This window comes from Taudactylus pleione, unplaced genomic scaffold (assembly GCF_031769625.1).
Source record: "Taudactylus pleione unplaced genomic scaffold, aTauple2 ptg000711l, whole genome shotgun sequence".
NCBI classification, from domain to species: domain Eukaryota; kingdom Metazoa; phylum Chordata; class Amphibia; order Anura; family Myobatrachidae; genus Taudactylus; species Taudactylus pleione.
In genome coordinates, this window is record NW_028285113.1 from 7,766,555 (window position 1) to 7,783,780 (window position 17,226).

The window sequence follows — 17,226 nt, forward strand, 5'->3', positions numbered from 1 at the left end:
TCGGGGGACCTATTATCATTACAGTGATGCACTTGGTAGCAAGCTTGTAAGACGCCCATTCTTTGTATATTTCCTAATAATTGGGAAACAAAAACCTGTTTTCTGTTTAACCCTACTGGGGTTATCACTCCCTTCTTTGCTTGGGATAACTAACGAGTTCTATGTCTAAGTACAGGTACCCTTCTCAGTATCGATTCCGGTACTCCATATTATTGTCGCATATCTCAATAGAATGAGTCTAAAGGGCCCTTAGGTACAATTCATATCTTGAAGGCCTAGGGCCACCTACCGATTTAGGCAGGGACAGACCTGGGTTATATTAGATTGGTGGGCATAATACACATTGTAAATATTGGTGTAAGGATACTTAAACTAGCAGACCGTTTTTGGGGTATAAGTATAATCTACAGATACACGTCTCTAATGGAACAGGCTCAGGTATAGAGTCCTGTTTTACGACCTTCTTGTCTCCACTAACATTTTACTAGTTTCCACAGTATTTTCTACTGCACATCTCCAGACTGAAGTATGTGCTGTAGACCATTGGTCTTAGCCCACTGAAGCTACTCTCTATTCCTAATGTGGCGGGTTGCTTTGCGATAGAACAGGTCAGTGACATTCTACATTTCGGCCAGAGGGCTTCTGGTCGCTCACAGGTGAGAGCTTACCCACTAATGCCTCGGTAGAGGCTCCTATTTCATGTAAACTGACATACATAGAGTTCTTCTCCCTTACTGCCTCCTAGCAGCCATCCGCTCTTTTAATCAGTTGGCTCTACACTTTAGAATTTTCCTGGAGTGTGGGTGCATAGTTACAACATTGAGAACCAATTCTACTAGAATCTGTTGGCGTTATGGACCAAAGCACATCTCTGGGCTACTGCACATCTTTACATAGAAGTGTGACAGTCACTATGTTCCACTCAGGGGGCCTGGTGGGTTTCCTGTTCAGTAGCTGTTGATATTTTTATCATACTGACAGGTACCTGACTGGTATCTTCCTGGTTTTTCTCATGCTATGTTCAGGCCAGCAGTTACTACTGCCTATGCACTTCCATCATGTTGGAAGTTGTCCGTTGTTTCTCTTTAGCGTCAGGGTTTCAGTTGCTGGTTTATTCCTGTTCTCAGCATGGGTTGTACTGCGGTCTGACCCTCTGAAAGGTATTGTAATCTCAATCCTCTCGAAGCCGCCTCATGGCCAGGGTGATCTCCTCTCTTTGGAGATTTCTATGGTCTCATCCTTCCGCTGGTTAACAACTTTGTAGTACTTGGACTTCCAGAAGGGTTCAGGGCGACTGTGCGGCCTTGACTTTTACCTCCCTGTATACTCTTTGTGAGGAGTCTGTGGACTCTCTGTTTTTGTAGATTGGTATCGTTATACTTCTATCTATATGACTTATGTCCAGCAGTGCTGGTATTCTGCTATCTGCAAAATGTGGCAGCTTCCTGTTTCCGACTCTGGTACGGTTTCCTTGAGGTTTCTTCTCGGGTTACTGCCCTTCTCCTATGGATTCGGGTAGGAGTTCTCTTCTCCCAACAGTATGGCTTGGTCTGTTTTCAGCTGAGTTTACAGTGTTCTGATGCTTCTCATCTGAGGGTGTTTTCTCGCTAGCCGCTTATTCCATTCGACTACTGTACGTTGTGGTATTCTGTGTCTGTTCCGCACGGAGTTCTGTTTGTCTCCTGGCTCACGACACTTGATTCTCAGCTCTTGCCTTCCGTTGAACCTCCGGTTCTATGCGGTCCCTGTTCGGTTGGCCGAAGGGTCGGCATGTTCTCCGCGCTTCCCACCCGGGAGGTTGGCTTTGGGACGTCCCCACTGTCTTGAACTCCAGTGTCCCCTAGTGGATGAAGGAGAAAACAGGATTTTGGTACTTACCGATAAATCCCTTTCTCCGATTCCACAGGGGACACTGGACGCCCGCCCGGCGCGGCGTACCTGCCTGTTGTGGGTCTTTATATAGTTGTGTGACTGCATGTGTTCCCTGCAGTGGTTTCCTCTGTTTTCCTTCAGTCGGTATTGTTCCGTTCTGTGGTCTTCTCCTTCTCCTCGTTTTCCTGTTGTCCTCCGTCTCCTCTCGGGCTCAGTTCTTAAACTGGGGCTGATGGGGCATAGAGGGGGAGGAGCCAGTCACACTTCTAAATTATTTAAAGTGCCAGGCTCTACAGTGTCCCCTGTGGAATCGGAGAAAGGGATTTATCGGTAAGTACCAAAATCCTGTTTTTTTTATTTTTAACGTATTTGGCTCTTCAGAGCGGCAGCAATGGACTGTCTATATAGACGTCCATGCTGCCGCTTCTACTCCCTGCTGGCGCCGCGACGCCAGTGTTGCACTGGGGATCGCGGCGGGAGGCCAGAGTCCATACTAGCTGGACTCTGGGGACCTCCCTGGACTGCTGCCGGAGACGCCGGGGAGTGAAAGGTAAGCCGCGTGTCGCTGGTTAGCGGCGGCTCACGGGTACCTTTTTAAAAATGCAGTCCTATGCCCCCGGTTCGTGGGGAAAGACAGAAATAGGCTTCTGTCTGTGCTTATTTCTACTTACTGTCGGCCTATACCTCTCCCTTTCCTTCTCCGTAGCCCTACAGGTGTGTGGGGGAGGGGCGTTTCTACAGACCTCACTTATATAAATCACGTATTTGTGAGGTCCGTCACATACAGTTGTGTGCTTCACAGTGCCATATTGTGGGCTGTTGTCCAGCACACTAGTGAGTGCGCTTGATTCTGCTCTGTTGCCATATATATTTATTTATATAATATATTGTGTCATGTCGGAAGAGGAGATTGAGCACTCCGTGGCTCCGGTGTTGGTCTCCTGCAGACGCTGTTCTGCAGGAGTGGATGGGTTCCTGGCCCATCAAAACCCCCTATGACGCAGGAAACACCATGGGCGATGTTTTCTCAGGTGCTAGTGTCTATCCGTCTGTCGGTCCCGACTGCTGTCCCTCCTAGGGCTTTGCCCCAGCCTGCCATCCTCCATTCCCCGGGTGTCCCATAATTATTGTGGAGCCCCCCCGGGTCTCAGTCTGTTGGTCCTTATGCGGGGTTGCCTATGTATATACAGGCTTCCCCTGTGACGCAGCAGTCTGTGGTGCCCTTCCAGGCCCCTGTGGCGTCTCCTCCACCTTGGGTGGATGTGCTCTCCAACTCGGTACAAAGTTTGGCGGCCGCGTCTTCGGCTTTTCAGTCAATGTTGCAGATTGACAGGCCTTCAAGGGCGTCAAAACGCACACTAATGGCACAGGCAGCGCATTTATCGGACTCCTAGGGGTCCTCAGATGATGGGGAGGTTCATGAAGACACTGACTTGGACACCTCGGTCCTGGAGGTAGATACCAAGTCGTCTATTAATGTGCGAGCACTGGTTAGGGCGGTGCGAGCCATTCTCCTAATAGAGGATGAGGCACCAGCTCCTAAGTCGAAGTATCCTAGTTTCAAGAAAACTAAGGTGGCTTCTGCAGTGTTTCCCCTGTCTGATCAGTTGACGGATCATGTGGCGGTGGCTTGGCAGGCGCCCAGTAAGAGATTCCTGCCACATAAGCGGTTAGCTTCTAATTATCCTTTTCCTGAGGCACATTGTAAAAAAATGGGAAACTCCACCGGCGGTGGATTCCCATGTCACCCGTTTAATAAGGTCGCTACTCTGCCATTACTGTCTATATCCTCGGCTGAAGAATCCCCCTAGGTCCGGAGCGCGGCCTTTCGTTCCTTTCCGGTTCAGGGTAAGGCAAAAGGTCAGTCCTTCCCGAGGCAGTCGGCTGCTAAGACTGCCTCTAAACCCAAGAAGCAAGCCTGGAGTGCTCGGCGCCCTTCTTCCAAGCACGAGGATAAACCTGCTGCCTGATGGGACGGGCCTCCCTCTGGGGGACCTCAGAGTGGGAGGCCGACTTCTCCAATTCGCCCAGTGTTGGCACAATACCACCACGGATGCCTGGGTTCGAGAAGTAGTCTCTCAGGGGTACGCCCTGTCTTTTCGGCTCAGGCCGCCCCACCAGTTTTTTTGCACGAGTCCTTCTCTGGACAAGACCAAAGCTTCCCAGATTCAGGTGGCTATACAATCCTTGCTACAAGCAGGGGTCATTGTTCCCGTTCCACAGTCTCAACGCGGGATGGGGTACTATTCTACTCTGTTTCTGGTACAGAAGCCCAATAGTTCTCATCACCCTATCTTGAATTTGAAGTCTCTGAACAAATACCTCAGAGTTCCCAAGTTCAGGATGGAAACTTACGTTCCATCATGCTGGCGATGGAACCCGGGGATTACATGGTCTCCCTGGATATCCAGGACGCCTATCTCCACCTGCCCATAGCACCTGCACACCAGAGGTTTGCTATCCCGCAACATCACTACCAGTTTCTGGCATTGCCTTTTGGCCTTTCCACGGCTCCGTGGGTATACGGCTGCTCCCGTATCTGGACGATCTTCTGCTGGCGAGCTCCCCGGAGGTACTTCTTCGACATCTCCACCTGACCATTGCTTGTCTTCAAGCACACGGGTGGTTGATAAATTGGAAGAAGTCATCTCTGATCCCATCGCAACGGATGGTTCATTTGGGAGCCCTTCTGGATTCTCGTCAGCAGAGGATTTTCCTGACTCCAGAAAAGGTGTCCTCTCTACAACTGAGGATACACAGTTGCCTGAGCAGTTGCAGGGTGTCGGTACACTCGGCAATGAGAGTCCTAGGGTCCATGGTGTCGGCATTCGACATAGTGGAGTTTGCCCAGGTTCCATTCCCGGCCCCTGCAGGGGCATATTCTGTCCGAATGGAACGGGTTACCTCACCAGATCCGATCCCAGATGCTGTTCTTGTACCCGGAAGTGCGCCGGTCTCTAGCTTGGTGGCTTCAGACAGCTCATCTCATCGAGGGTCGCCCCTTTTGGATCCCGGACTGGGTGCTGTTCACAACAGATGCCAGTCTCCGGGGTTGGGGGGCAGTTGTCTCTTCAGGGCCGTTGGTCTGCGGAGGAAGCGGTTCTTCCCATAAATGTTCTGGAGCTGCGGGCCATGTACAGGGCTCTGCTGTCATCCGGCTCCGCTCTTCACGGAAGGGCGGTACAGGTGCAATCCGACAACGTACATCAATCACTCAGTCGAGCAGCGATGTTAGAGGTGTCTCGCACCCTGGCTTGGGCGGAGTGCCACCTTCCTGCGATCTCGGCAGTCTTCACCCCTGGAGTCCTCAACTGGGAGGCGGACTTCCTCAGCCGTCACGACGTGCACCCAGGGGAATGGTCGCTTCATCCAGAGGTGTTTCAACTTCTCGTGGACAAATGGGGACTGCCGGAGTTGGACCTGATGGCCTCCCGTCACAACTACAAGTTGCCCGTTTACGGCTCAAGGACAAGGGACGCAGGCGCAAGTCTGGTGGACGCGCTGTCGGTGAAGTGGACATTTCACCTAGCGTACCTGTTTTTCCTGTAGTCCCCCCTTCTTAATGTTTCACCAGGACAGAGCGGTGCTTCGCACTCATCCTGAGTTTTTTCCTAAAGTAGTCTCTAAGTTCCACATCAGTCAGGAACTTGTGGTGCCAGCTTTTCAGTCACCTGACCTTACAGCTGGTGAGGCTTCGTTGGACGTTGTCCGTGCTCTCAGAATTTATGTGGACCGGACTGCTTCTGTTAGAAAATCCGATTCTTTGTTTGTCCTCTTTGGTTTTCACAGGGGGGGTTGACCTGCCTACAAACAAACTGTTACCCGTTGGCTTTGTTCTGTTATTCGTGAGGCTTATATACAGGAAGGTTTACCTGTCCCAGCCTCTGTTAAGGCTCATTCCACTGGGTCTGTGGGTCCTTCTTGGGCTGCTAGACGTGGCGCCTCCGCTGTTCAGCTGTGCAAGGCAGCCACTTGGTCTTCCATTCAGACGGTTTTGAGGTTTTATGTGTTTGACACCTTCGCCTCTCAGGATGCATCCTTTGGGCGTAGGATTCTCCTTTCTGCACAGGAGCGTCCCCGCCCTTGGTTGAACTGCTTTGGGACATCCCCAAAGTCAACCCTATGGACCCCCTATGGACCCTGAAGTAGAAAACAAGAGCTATGGTAAGAACTTGCCTTTTGTTATCTCTGTTTCTACGAAGTCCATAGGGTCCACAGGGCCCCCGCCCTGACGCACCTGGCTTCAAATGGGCTGTGTGGCTGGTCAACAGTTTTTCCGTCTCCCATTTCTGTGAGTATGGTTTCTTGTGTGTTCCAGTCTTCCTTCTTTCTGTTTAGTCTCCTCCTCCGGCCTTGGCTGCTTACCAACTGGGGTGCCTGTGGCTCGGGGGCGGGGTATAGAGGAGGACGGACCCAAGTGCCTCCTGGGGGCAGCTAAAGCTTTAACTGCGTGGTGCCCGTGGATCCAGATCCAGCTATACCCAAAAATCAACCCTGTGGACCCTATGGACTTCGTAGTTCTTACCATATCTCTTGTTTTTTCATTGGTACAGATTAAAAAAACTCTGGAGTTATATGAACAGCTGCGTCAGAGAATGGGGGTCGTTATCGTTGGACCTAGTGGTGCAGGCAAGTCCACTCTATGGCGCATGTTGCGGGCCGCACTTGGCAAGGTCGGAAAAGTCGTCAAGCAATATACCATGAACCCCAAAGCTATGCCCAGACAACAGCTCCTGGGCCACATAGACATGGATACTAGAGAGTGGTCAGACGGAGTCCTGACCAACAGTGCGCGGCAAGTAGTACGAGAGCCTCAAGGTGAATCATTATTGTTTTGTCTCTTTATGCTAGAGTATAGAATTGGATAATCTGCGATCCTCCAGCTGTAGTGGAACTACAAGTCCCACCATGCCACGTCAGCTAGAGACATTTCTCATTTGGGAATAGATATTGCCAAGATTACAAAGTGTCCAGTTTGTCATATTAGTTTCAGAGTATTTAGATCAAGCTTTATCTATAAATAGCTCTGTATAACATACTAAACAGTATTCAGGTTAGAAATAAGGAGATTTATGTTCTTACCTGGTTAATCATTTTCTCCGAGATCCATAGGGGACACTGGCATAGACCATGATGTATAGGCTGGAGCAAGAAGAGTCCAGGCACCAACTAGTTAAGCTTCTTCTCCCAGCAGCCCTGGCTCCACCAGTTAAGTTAGCAAGCCCATGGCAATAGCGAGAAAGAGGAGAAGGTAGACCAACACACACATACATACAGGTCCAAATACCCAGAAATGTTAAGAGGTGTGAAATGAACGGAACTGGAGGAAAGTATGGGCAGAGGACCACAGGGACGCTCTACAAAGCTGCTCAGACGAGGCACCCCTAGTGAATCGTTTAAGAAATACACACCAATTGGGTGAAATGAGCCATCACCAAAGACAGGACAGGGAGGTTCGCCATAGCGGAAGCGTGACGGAAAATGTCCTGGGTTATGTGAACCCGAGAGACTACCTTAGGAAGGTGACCTAAGCAAGTTTGAAGAACAGCTTGGTCCAAGTGTAAAACCAGCAATGGGGAGACATGACAATGCGCCCCAGTGAGACACCCACCGGGCCGACGCAATAGCCAGCAAATGACTGAGGAGCCCAAAGCACCAAAGACAAGGTCCAAGGTGCCAGGGAACAAACACCATACGTGGAGAACATCTTGAAGGAAAATTTGCACATCAGGACATCAGAGAAACCTGTCTCTGAAAGAGGACAAAAAGTGCGGAAACCTGCACTTTTAAAGATCAGAGGCTAGAGGCCTAAATCCAGACCCGCCTGCAGAAGGGACAGGACCCAAGAGAGGGAAACACTCTGGAGGTAAAATATCTGTCCGAACACCAAGTATAGTGGTAAATCTGCCAAAGCGGTGATGAAGCCTTGCAGCGGGTGGCTTACGAGCATATAGCATAATACGAATGACCGACCTAGAGAACTCTTTAGCACTCAAGACGGATGTCTCAAGAGCCACCGTAAAAGCGAGACGGGCCAGATCTAGATGGAAGCACGGGCCCTGAGAAAGAAGTTCTGGCTGCCGTGGAAGATGCAGCGGAGCGTCGAAAGAAGTCTGTGTACCAAACTCACTGTGGCCAATAGGGGGCAACCAGGATTACCGTGCTGCCCTCCCACTGCAACTTGTAGAAGACTAGCAGAATCCACGAGATTGGAGGGAAGACATACAAGAGATTGAACTGCCGCCAGACCCGAAGGGCTGCTGGATCCCTGGTGCGGGAGCAGTACTTCAGTAGCTTGTGGTTGTGCTGAGAAGCCATAAAGGTGATGTCTAGCAACCCCCAGCGAAGAAATGGAATCCGAAAGGAGTTTGAATAAAGTGCTTATACGCTTGTGTGGACGTTCTGGCGAATAGGACTATCTGGACTACAGGGAAGACTGCTGGAAGCTGACAGTCTGCCCAGATGAGAATGCAACTCACCTTCATGGCTCCGCAACTGCGAGTGCCGCTCAGATGGTTTATGTGGGCGACGGCAGTCACTTTCTCGGTTTGTACCTGGACCGGACAAGCCATGGATGAGTGCTCTGAAGATTGTTCCTAGTTCCAGAATGTTGATCAGAAGCCCTTCACCGACCCTGGAAGGTTGTTGACAGGTTATTGACCTTCACCTGCAAGAACTTGCATCAATGGTGAGAAGGAGCCTGTGCGGAAGCCCACAGGGGATGGCCCTTGTCCTAGCGGGTCCTATGGAAAGATGAACCTCCCGGGAGAGGATGATTGCTGGATTACTTGTGTCGTGATCTGTCAGTGTGTTACAAGTGGGTTCAATCTAAAAGATCCCAGATGGTTGGATTCCAAGAAATGTCACTTATACAAATTGAATATAAAAGTGTAAATTTAATATAATACTTAGCTACAGTTGTCGATTCATTCAGTAGATACAGCAATCACATCAGCAAAATCCAGGAGCCTTTCTCTCAGCATCTAGAGACGAGATTATTTTCCAACGTCCTGGCACTTCTTCAGTCAGTGTTGTTCCAGGAATAAGGCTACTTCTATACTGACACAGTACAGCTAATATAGGCTAGATGCTGAGAGAAAAACTCCTGAATAGGCATTTTAAAAGGTATAAAGGTCATCTTTCGCAATACACACAAATATCAACAGACAGTAGAGGGCACTGTTGCCTCAATTATGAATATAGGAATTCAGTACATTTATGGTGTGTAGTTGAAGGTAAACCTATGTTGACACAGGCTTAAGTATATATTGTCTCATAACAATACATTTGTAATAGCTAACTAGTTAGCATTCTAAAACATATTGACATATATTGGACTATGTCACAATCTGTATATGTTGCAAAACCGACTGAGAGCACTGAACATCAAAATGGCACAGTGGAACCTGTTCCATCGGCATCGGAACTCCATCTGAAGAAGGTGGAAAGGAAACTGGGCATTCTCCGCCATGTTGAAGGTGGAGACAGGATCTGTATGAAAGAGTGTATTGACACTCAACGGTGACTTAAAAGCAAGGTCCCCAGATGGTACATCTCCTGCGATGGAGTCAAGAAGGATTTCTTCAAATTGATGAGCCTCTGTGGGAGTGGAGGATATCTATTGAGAGAGAATGTCCGGAGACCGGACAAGGATCAGAAGGTTATCTAGTTTTAAATTTGTAAATACCTTTTAATATATTCCTTCCTATAAACCTCTAAGATTCACCTGCCTAGAACCTCTAAGACAAAACCCTGCCTAAAAACCTCTAATACAAAACCCTGCCTAAAAACCTCTAAGACAACGCTAATTGCGTACGCAGTATGACCGCAAATAAAGACAGGAGTGGAATCTTGTGGTTCCAACGCACAAGTATTATTCAGGTAAAAGTACAGTCAGTTACACGCAATCTATACATACATAATTTAGGCGTAAAAGGAAATAATACAGACCAAGTACGGTTATACATACGCTGCGCCTCTGGATCCAGAGATAGACTTCTCACTAGATATCCTCAGCTCACCCAAAATTCAGCATGAACTACCAAACCAGTGTTTGGACACATGTATTTATTCCCCCCCCCAGACTGAAACAGGACAAAGGGGAAACTTCCTGCTGATCTCATTGGTTCCCAGAGGAGGAGCATATGTAACGACACATTTAACAGGTTGTTTCAAATAGACTTTTCCTGCTTCTAACAGCCGGGGTCTTTCTGGTAACGCCTCCTGTAACATTCCATCAACTAAAACATTTTGTTGCTTATAAGTTCTGCGATCCATAACTTGAGTTTGCATGATGCGATCTCTCCACCGATAACACCGGGATTCTGTAAAAAGCGTAGGCATCAGAACGAGATCAAACATACCTTGCTTATCATATATAATACCTTAGATATCAAAAACCTCTATTTCTTAGCATTTAAACTAACTTAACCAACTTGAATCATACATTTTGATGCTTATGGAACCTTATGTGCGAATATGTAGTGTGTGGGTATTTGGGGTTTGATATAAGGACGCTAGTTATTAATGGGTGAGATTTAAGTGCATAATCTCTCATACACGAAGTGAACCTCCAGCAGTGTGGATGGCTGAGGGTTGTAATTCGACATGCCCTCTGTCAGCAGGCCCCCACCTGCTGTGTTCAAAGGAAAACAAAACCTCTTTTTTTCTCACAGACACTTGTGTGAAGTGCAAATGTATTATCACCTCAAACTATGGGATTAGGAGACATCTTGTCTAGTATTCAGGCAAATCCAATTGTGTAGATATTATATTACAATTGCCACAACTATACTTTATCTGCATCCCGGGATTCCCAATTTGTATGTAAAAATACCCATTGTCTCTCCTTATCTACTTAGAAAGCTGGTTTTTCCCGTTGCCCTTGGTGTTAACAAAAACATTGCCATCTGTTCTTAGTTAATGGGTTATAACTTGAATTAATGCTGACCACACAAAATGGTGTCTTGTGATCTCATTTCCAAAATGGCGTCGCTGCGATTAAATTTTAAACTGAACTTGTCTCACTCAATTATTCAGCTTTGACAGTCCACCCTTTGATAGCAAACAACATGCTATCACAACCTAATTTGAATCTGTTTAGCCATGCATGAGAATATACCGTTCAATGTTATTATGGTATGACACAGTATGGTCATTTGAACCATTCAGATAATGCGTCTCCGGGAGGGACATAAAACTACCCTTATACGCACACCGCGGATCCTTAAGGGATCATGGGATAGATGTGGGGATGCACCTATCCTATAAGGAGAGCCTTGGAAGGGGTTGGGACTGCATTACCTAAGATGACTTAAAACAACATAAACGTTATATCCATGCACGACCACTCAAACTCAGGCTACATTGTTATACCCTATGTCATAACTCAGGATTGAATTACAGTTCTTCCTTATTATTGTTATTCACATTTTCACAACAATTTACTGTCCTGAAATTGGACCGGCACTCCCCTGATTTGGTATAGCACTCCTCCTCCTGACTCCACTCCATCAGCTCCGCCATCAGCTCACATCTCCTTTATTGGTCCCGCATCACAGACACCGAGCATCCCCAAACAGATCATCATGACAAAAAAAATAAAACTCTGGAAAAAAAAAGAACTAGGATGATCACAGCAGACCACTCCATTGCTTGAAGCACTGATCTACACATTTCTTTAGCTCAGATATCTCACCGTCACCTTTTTAATCCTTCCGGCACAAGCTCGCAATCGACAGGTCCACGTTATCGGCCTTGTCTCTGCCTTGTATCTCCACCGGGTGGTTAACCTCCCTATAGTGAGCGGAATGGATCCACGTATCTTCCCTGGCCACCCTTTGAGGATGCTGTATCGTCAGATACGGACCTTTCCACCGATCAGTCAAACAACCTGAGCTACAAAAAAAATTTGGATCATAACAAATTCCTCCAGATTTGACATCATGACAGGTTGCATTAGACATGTTAGTTAATAACACTTCCAATTTCTGTTATTCTCATTCATCTTCGTGAGACCCTGCACAGTAACCTCATTATCAATTTTTCACATGAGGCTGCCTGTTTGGACAGTATCTCAAAGGGGGGGCAAATAAAGGAAAAGACAGTCTGGGATAATCTTAGTGTTGTTACCCATCATCTTACGCATGTTCTGGAAAAAGTCACCTGTAAAATAAGTCCCCCTATCACTTTTAGTAATTCTAGGGATATAGTATCTGCATACAGGTTCTTGCAATTAAATCTTGTTATTAATAGCTACTGCTCTAAATAATGCCTGTGCCGCTGGGTTGGATAGTTTTCCGAGTAGTCGACCTCAGCCTGGCATGGCTGCCGTTTATCCTTAGCAACCTTGTGTCCTATGAGTGGGAGATAAAGCACAACAGTTTAATATCATTTAAACATGACCCAAAATACAACAATAAATCATCCACATTTTACATTAGAACAGATCCATTGATAGGTTGAAAAAAAATATAAACTGTCATATAAGGCCTGGGAGAAGATACTGGGGTTACCTATGAACTCGTGGGAAACTCGTGTTCCTGTATGGTGTTCTTCGCTTTGCAGTACTTACTTACGTGTCCCACTTGGTGACAGTTAAAACATAATTTTGAACGGGGTGGATGAAAAGATTGTTGTGGGATTTGAGCAAGAGGGAAAGGTGGTGGGTATGGGTAAGGATAGGGAGGGTAAGGATATTGCGGGGGATATGAGTATGGGACCTGTGGTTGTGTATGATATGTGGGGTAAGGATGTGTTTGCTGTGGTGTGGGATTGGTGAGGACGTGTAATTGTTCAGGTGCAGGTGTGTGTGGGTGCAGGTGTGTCGGTTGGCTGTGATGTTATTGTCATTCCTTCCAGAGCTTGTATACTGACAGCCATTAGTTTTTCGCTCTGGGTCTCTCTCTTTTTGGAGATGTTTTTATCATGTTCTATGGCAGACTCTATGAGGTTATCTATTGTAAGTCCCCTCCAGCCAGGTTGAGAGGTCTGAACCCGAATCTTTAAATCGTCTTTCAGACCGTCCATGAGTACCGTGACTATCATTCCCCTGTGGTGAGTGCTATCTTTAATATCTTCTATCCCAGTGTACTGGGTGATAGCCTGCAGAGCCCGGTCGCAATAATCTTCTGCAGTTTCACTCTCCTTTTGCTTAATTGTGAAGATTTTGTTCCAGTTAACTACTACTGGAAAATATACACCCAGTTGAGTCACAATGCGGGAAATATTACCTTGGTTTACTTGGTCTGTTAAGGGAACGTCGCCATCCAATACACAGTCCGTGATAAATTTTGTCACGTCGGTATTGTGTGGCAGGCAGGCCCTTAACACTACACGCCAATCTTTATTAGTGGGCTCATGAGAACTACCCAAATTTCTCAAAAATCTTTGACATTTGGCTAGTTCCTGTCACGGCCAGGGTATTTCAGCATGGCGCTAGGCGAGTGTTACCTGTGAGGTCATTGTGGCGCGGGCTGTCTGGTGGCGGAGCTGGTGTCTGGCGGGGGGCTTTGGCTGCACGCGTTGTTGTGCAGGCCTGTTGTCACTCTGCGCTGGTATGGCCTGGCGGCGTCTCCATTCCGTTTGGCATGGGCGCTGCCATCTTGCCTTCTGGCCAGGTGATGCGGCTGGCCAATCCTGGTGAGTCACATGTTCCCTCCGGCCAGTAACAGCACGGCATGGGGTATTTAGGAAGGGTCAGTGCCTTCCTTCTTTGCCAGTGCAACGTGTATCTCAGCCTAGCTGAGAGGGAGTTCTCTGTGCTTTCCTGTTCCTGTGAATCCGCTGTCTGCCAGTCTGCCTGTCAGCTCCTAGTTCCCACTGGACTACCCCGCTACCTCCATCACCCTTGCCCATACCTGAGTGCCTGAGCCTGCTGACATCCTGCACTTCAGTTCACTATCTGCAAACCTGGCTTGTTTATTTTCAGTTTCACTACCTGCACACCTGGACTGCTCTAATTGTTTCTACCTGGACATTAACCCTTTTGCTCCCACCACAGAACTCTTGTGCACATTTATATTTTCCTGGACTTTTATTTACTGCCACATTATATGTCCACTCGAGCACTTATTAAAAATCCTAGTTTTATTTACAAATCTGCTTCTGTGATCGCTCCTGCTACCACCCCGGGTCCACAAATAACCCAGAACGTAACAGTTCCTTTTTGGGATTGGGGAAATCATTTATGATGGAATTCAGTTCTGCTCTTGTCCATGGACAATGCATTATTACTTCCCTCGTGGGCACTACACCGTTTGCATCTGCATTTCCATTCGGAACAGTTATTGTCCGAATGGGATGCAGACCGGCAGCGTTGCTACCTCTGACCTGATTACCTGGCTGGGGGTTTAATCTGCTGCTGCTACGTACGGTATTAACAACTTCCTCTATGGGTGCAGAGTGTGTTAACACTTCCCTTGCTGTTACCGATGGAGATGGCGGCACCACCCGTGATTGTGGTGATGCAGCATCTATCATTTGCACAGCATGGGAAATGGCAGACATTACAATAGGCTCATCATCCATATCATAAACACTTTCTTTATGGTTGCTTAAGAGAGGGTACAAGTTGCTTGTTACATTTTTATTGGTATTTTTGGTAACCGTACTTGCACCTCCATCCACATAAGGTGGGGGAGGTGAGCGTGAACTGCTGGCAATACTCTCCACAACGCTACTTTGCCGCACGTGCGCGCTAATTTGTGGCTCGCCCGTATTGCATCTCAGCGTCGTGGATGTATTTTCTGGCAATGCGTTCGCAACGCTAGTTTGCGTCGTTTGCACATTTTTAAGCCAAGCATCCTCTTCATGCTGCCATATTTTTAAACATTCAAAATACTTAATCTTTTTGTCTCGGGATCTCACCATACTGATGTGATCCTGGACATTATCTAACACATTTTTATCAAAACTACCAAGTCTGGGAAACGGTCTAACACTCTTTCTCGTCATATTAAACCATATATAGTATGCATAATACGACGGGCTGATCCACCTCCATTAGCAGCACATCATTGCCTAACATTTCTACTGTTTGCATGGCTCCCATTCTGAGACAACTCCTACGCTTTTCAATAAAAATTTAAACTGGGGAAAGACAATCAAGATACTTTCACTTACCTACGGACGAAATTTCTAGATGCGCCACGCTCACCTACGGACGAAATTTCTAGATGCGCCACGCTCAGCCAACGGACGAAATTTCTAGATGCGCCACGCTCACCTACGTACGAAATTTCTAGATGCGCCACGCTCACCTATTATCTCTCAGCTCACAATCACACCTAGTGCGGCTCAACTACAATGCTCAAATTTTATTGAACACTGCAGTCACACTGAGAGCCGGTCCCTAACAAAAATAACAAACCATACACCTGCTCTGTGTACTGAACGGTAAGCTGCTTACCGATCGGCTAGGCTAACCCTTGCACCTAGCCCTTAAGGATCATATGATACCCTTAACTGTCCAACACATACTCACTGTTACCCACTTTTTCTCTGCGCAGAAAATAAACGTTTAACCCGGATATTGGTAGATAGAAAAAAATGTAAACCTTAATGGCTTTGTTTAAACATGTGGCAGCAGAACCGGAAGTGCGTATACGCTTATTGTGCGACCGGCCGCATACACAATTATGCGACTACCACACAATCGTATAATGACTTTTTAACTGCGTACGCAAAAATGCATCTCAGCCGCATACTCAATACTGTGGCACCCCTCTAAACACAAGGTTCTATCAACAGAGGAAAACAAACTTTTTCCTCTCTTGTCCCTGGATTCTAATCAGCGCTTCCTCTACACAATAACCGGCAGTACGCTCTCAGCAACACTGTGGTAATGAAAGACTAATGCGTCTCTCAAAAGGCGCCTCCACCCTTTTGCTGAGAGAGGACTGACGGAGTGTTATCGTGTATCAGATAGTGTGATATCCCGGACGAGCCCCCACTGTTAAATTTGTAAATAAACCTTTTAATATATTCCTGCCTATAAACCTCTAAGATTCACCTGCCTGGAACCTCTAAGACAAAACCTGCCTATAAACCTCTAAGATTCACCTGCCTAGAACCTCTAAGAGAAAACCTGCCTATAAACCTCTAAACACAACGCTAATTGCGTACGCAGTTTAACCGCAAATAAAGACAGGAGTGGAATCTGTGGTTCCAACGCACAAGTATTATTCAGGTAAAAGTACAGTCAGTTACACGCAATCTATACATACATAATTTAGGCGTAAAAAGGAAATAATACAGACCAAGTACGATTATACATACGCTGCGCCTTCGGACCCAGAGATAGACTTCTGACTAGATATCCTCAGTTCACCCAAAATTCAGCATGAACTGGCAAACCAGTGTTTGGACACATGTATTTATTCCCCCCCAGACTGAAACAGGACAAAGGGGAAACTTCCTGCTGATCTCATTGGTTCCCAGAGGAGGAGCATATGTAACGACACATTTAACAGGTTGTTTTAAATAGACTTTCCCTGCCTCTAACAGCCGGGGTCTTTCTGGTAACGCCTCCTGTAACATTCCATCAACTAAAACATTTTGTTGCTTATAAGTTCTGCGATCCATAACTTGAGTTTGCATGATGCGATCTCTCCACCGATAACACCGGGATTCTGTAAAAAGCGTAGGCATCAGAACGAGATCAAACATACCTTGCTTATCATATATAATACCTTAGATATCAAAAACCTCTATTTCTTAGCATTTAAACTAACTTAACCAACTTGAATCATACATTTTGATGCTTATGGAACCTTATGTGCGAATATGTAGTGTGTGGGTATTTGGGGTTTGATATAAGGACGCTAGTTATTAATGGGTGAGATTTAAGTGCATAATCTCTCATACACGAAGTGAACCTCCAGCAGTGTGGATGGCTGAGGGTTGTAATTCGACATGCCCTCTGTCAGCAGGCCCCCACCTGCTGTGTTCAAAGGAAAACAAAACCTCTTTTTTTCTCACAGACACTTGTGTGAAGTGCAAATGTATTATCACCTCAAACTATGGGATTAGGAGACATCTTGTCTAGTATTCAGGCAAATCCAATTGTGTAGATATTATATTACAATTGCCACAACTATACTTTATCTGCATCCCGGGATTCCCAATTTGTATGTAAAAATACCCATTGTCTCTCCTTATCTACTTAGAAAGCTGGTTTTTCCCGTTGCCCTTGGTGTTAACAAAAACATTGCCATCTGTTCTTAGTTAATGGGTTATAACTTGAATTAATGCTGACCACACAAAATGGTGTCTTGTGATCTCATTTCCAAAATGGCGTCGCTGCGATTAAATTTTAAACTGAACTTGTCTCACTCAATTATTCAGCTTTGACAC

General features: G+C 46.7%; 1 protein-coding gene across 2 annotated transcripts in view; it reads left to right on the plus strand.

Annotated features, from left to right (window-relative positions):
- DYNC2H1 (dynein cytoplasmic 2 heavy chain 1) overlaps positions 1-17,226 on the plus strand; it is a 480,449-nt gene that overhangs the window by 128,529 nt on the left and 334,694 nt on the right. For both annotated transcript variants that reach the window (XM_088456705.1, XM_088456706.1), the window contains exon 38: positions 6,426-6,690. In XM_088456705.1, the coding sequence (XP_088312831.1) occupies positions 6,426-6,690 (265 nt within the window). The remainder of the gene's footprint in view (positions 1-6,425; positions 6,691-17,226) is intronic.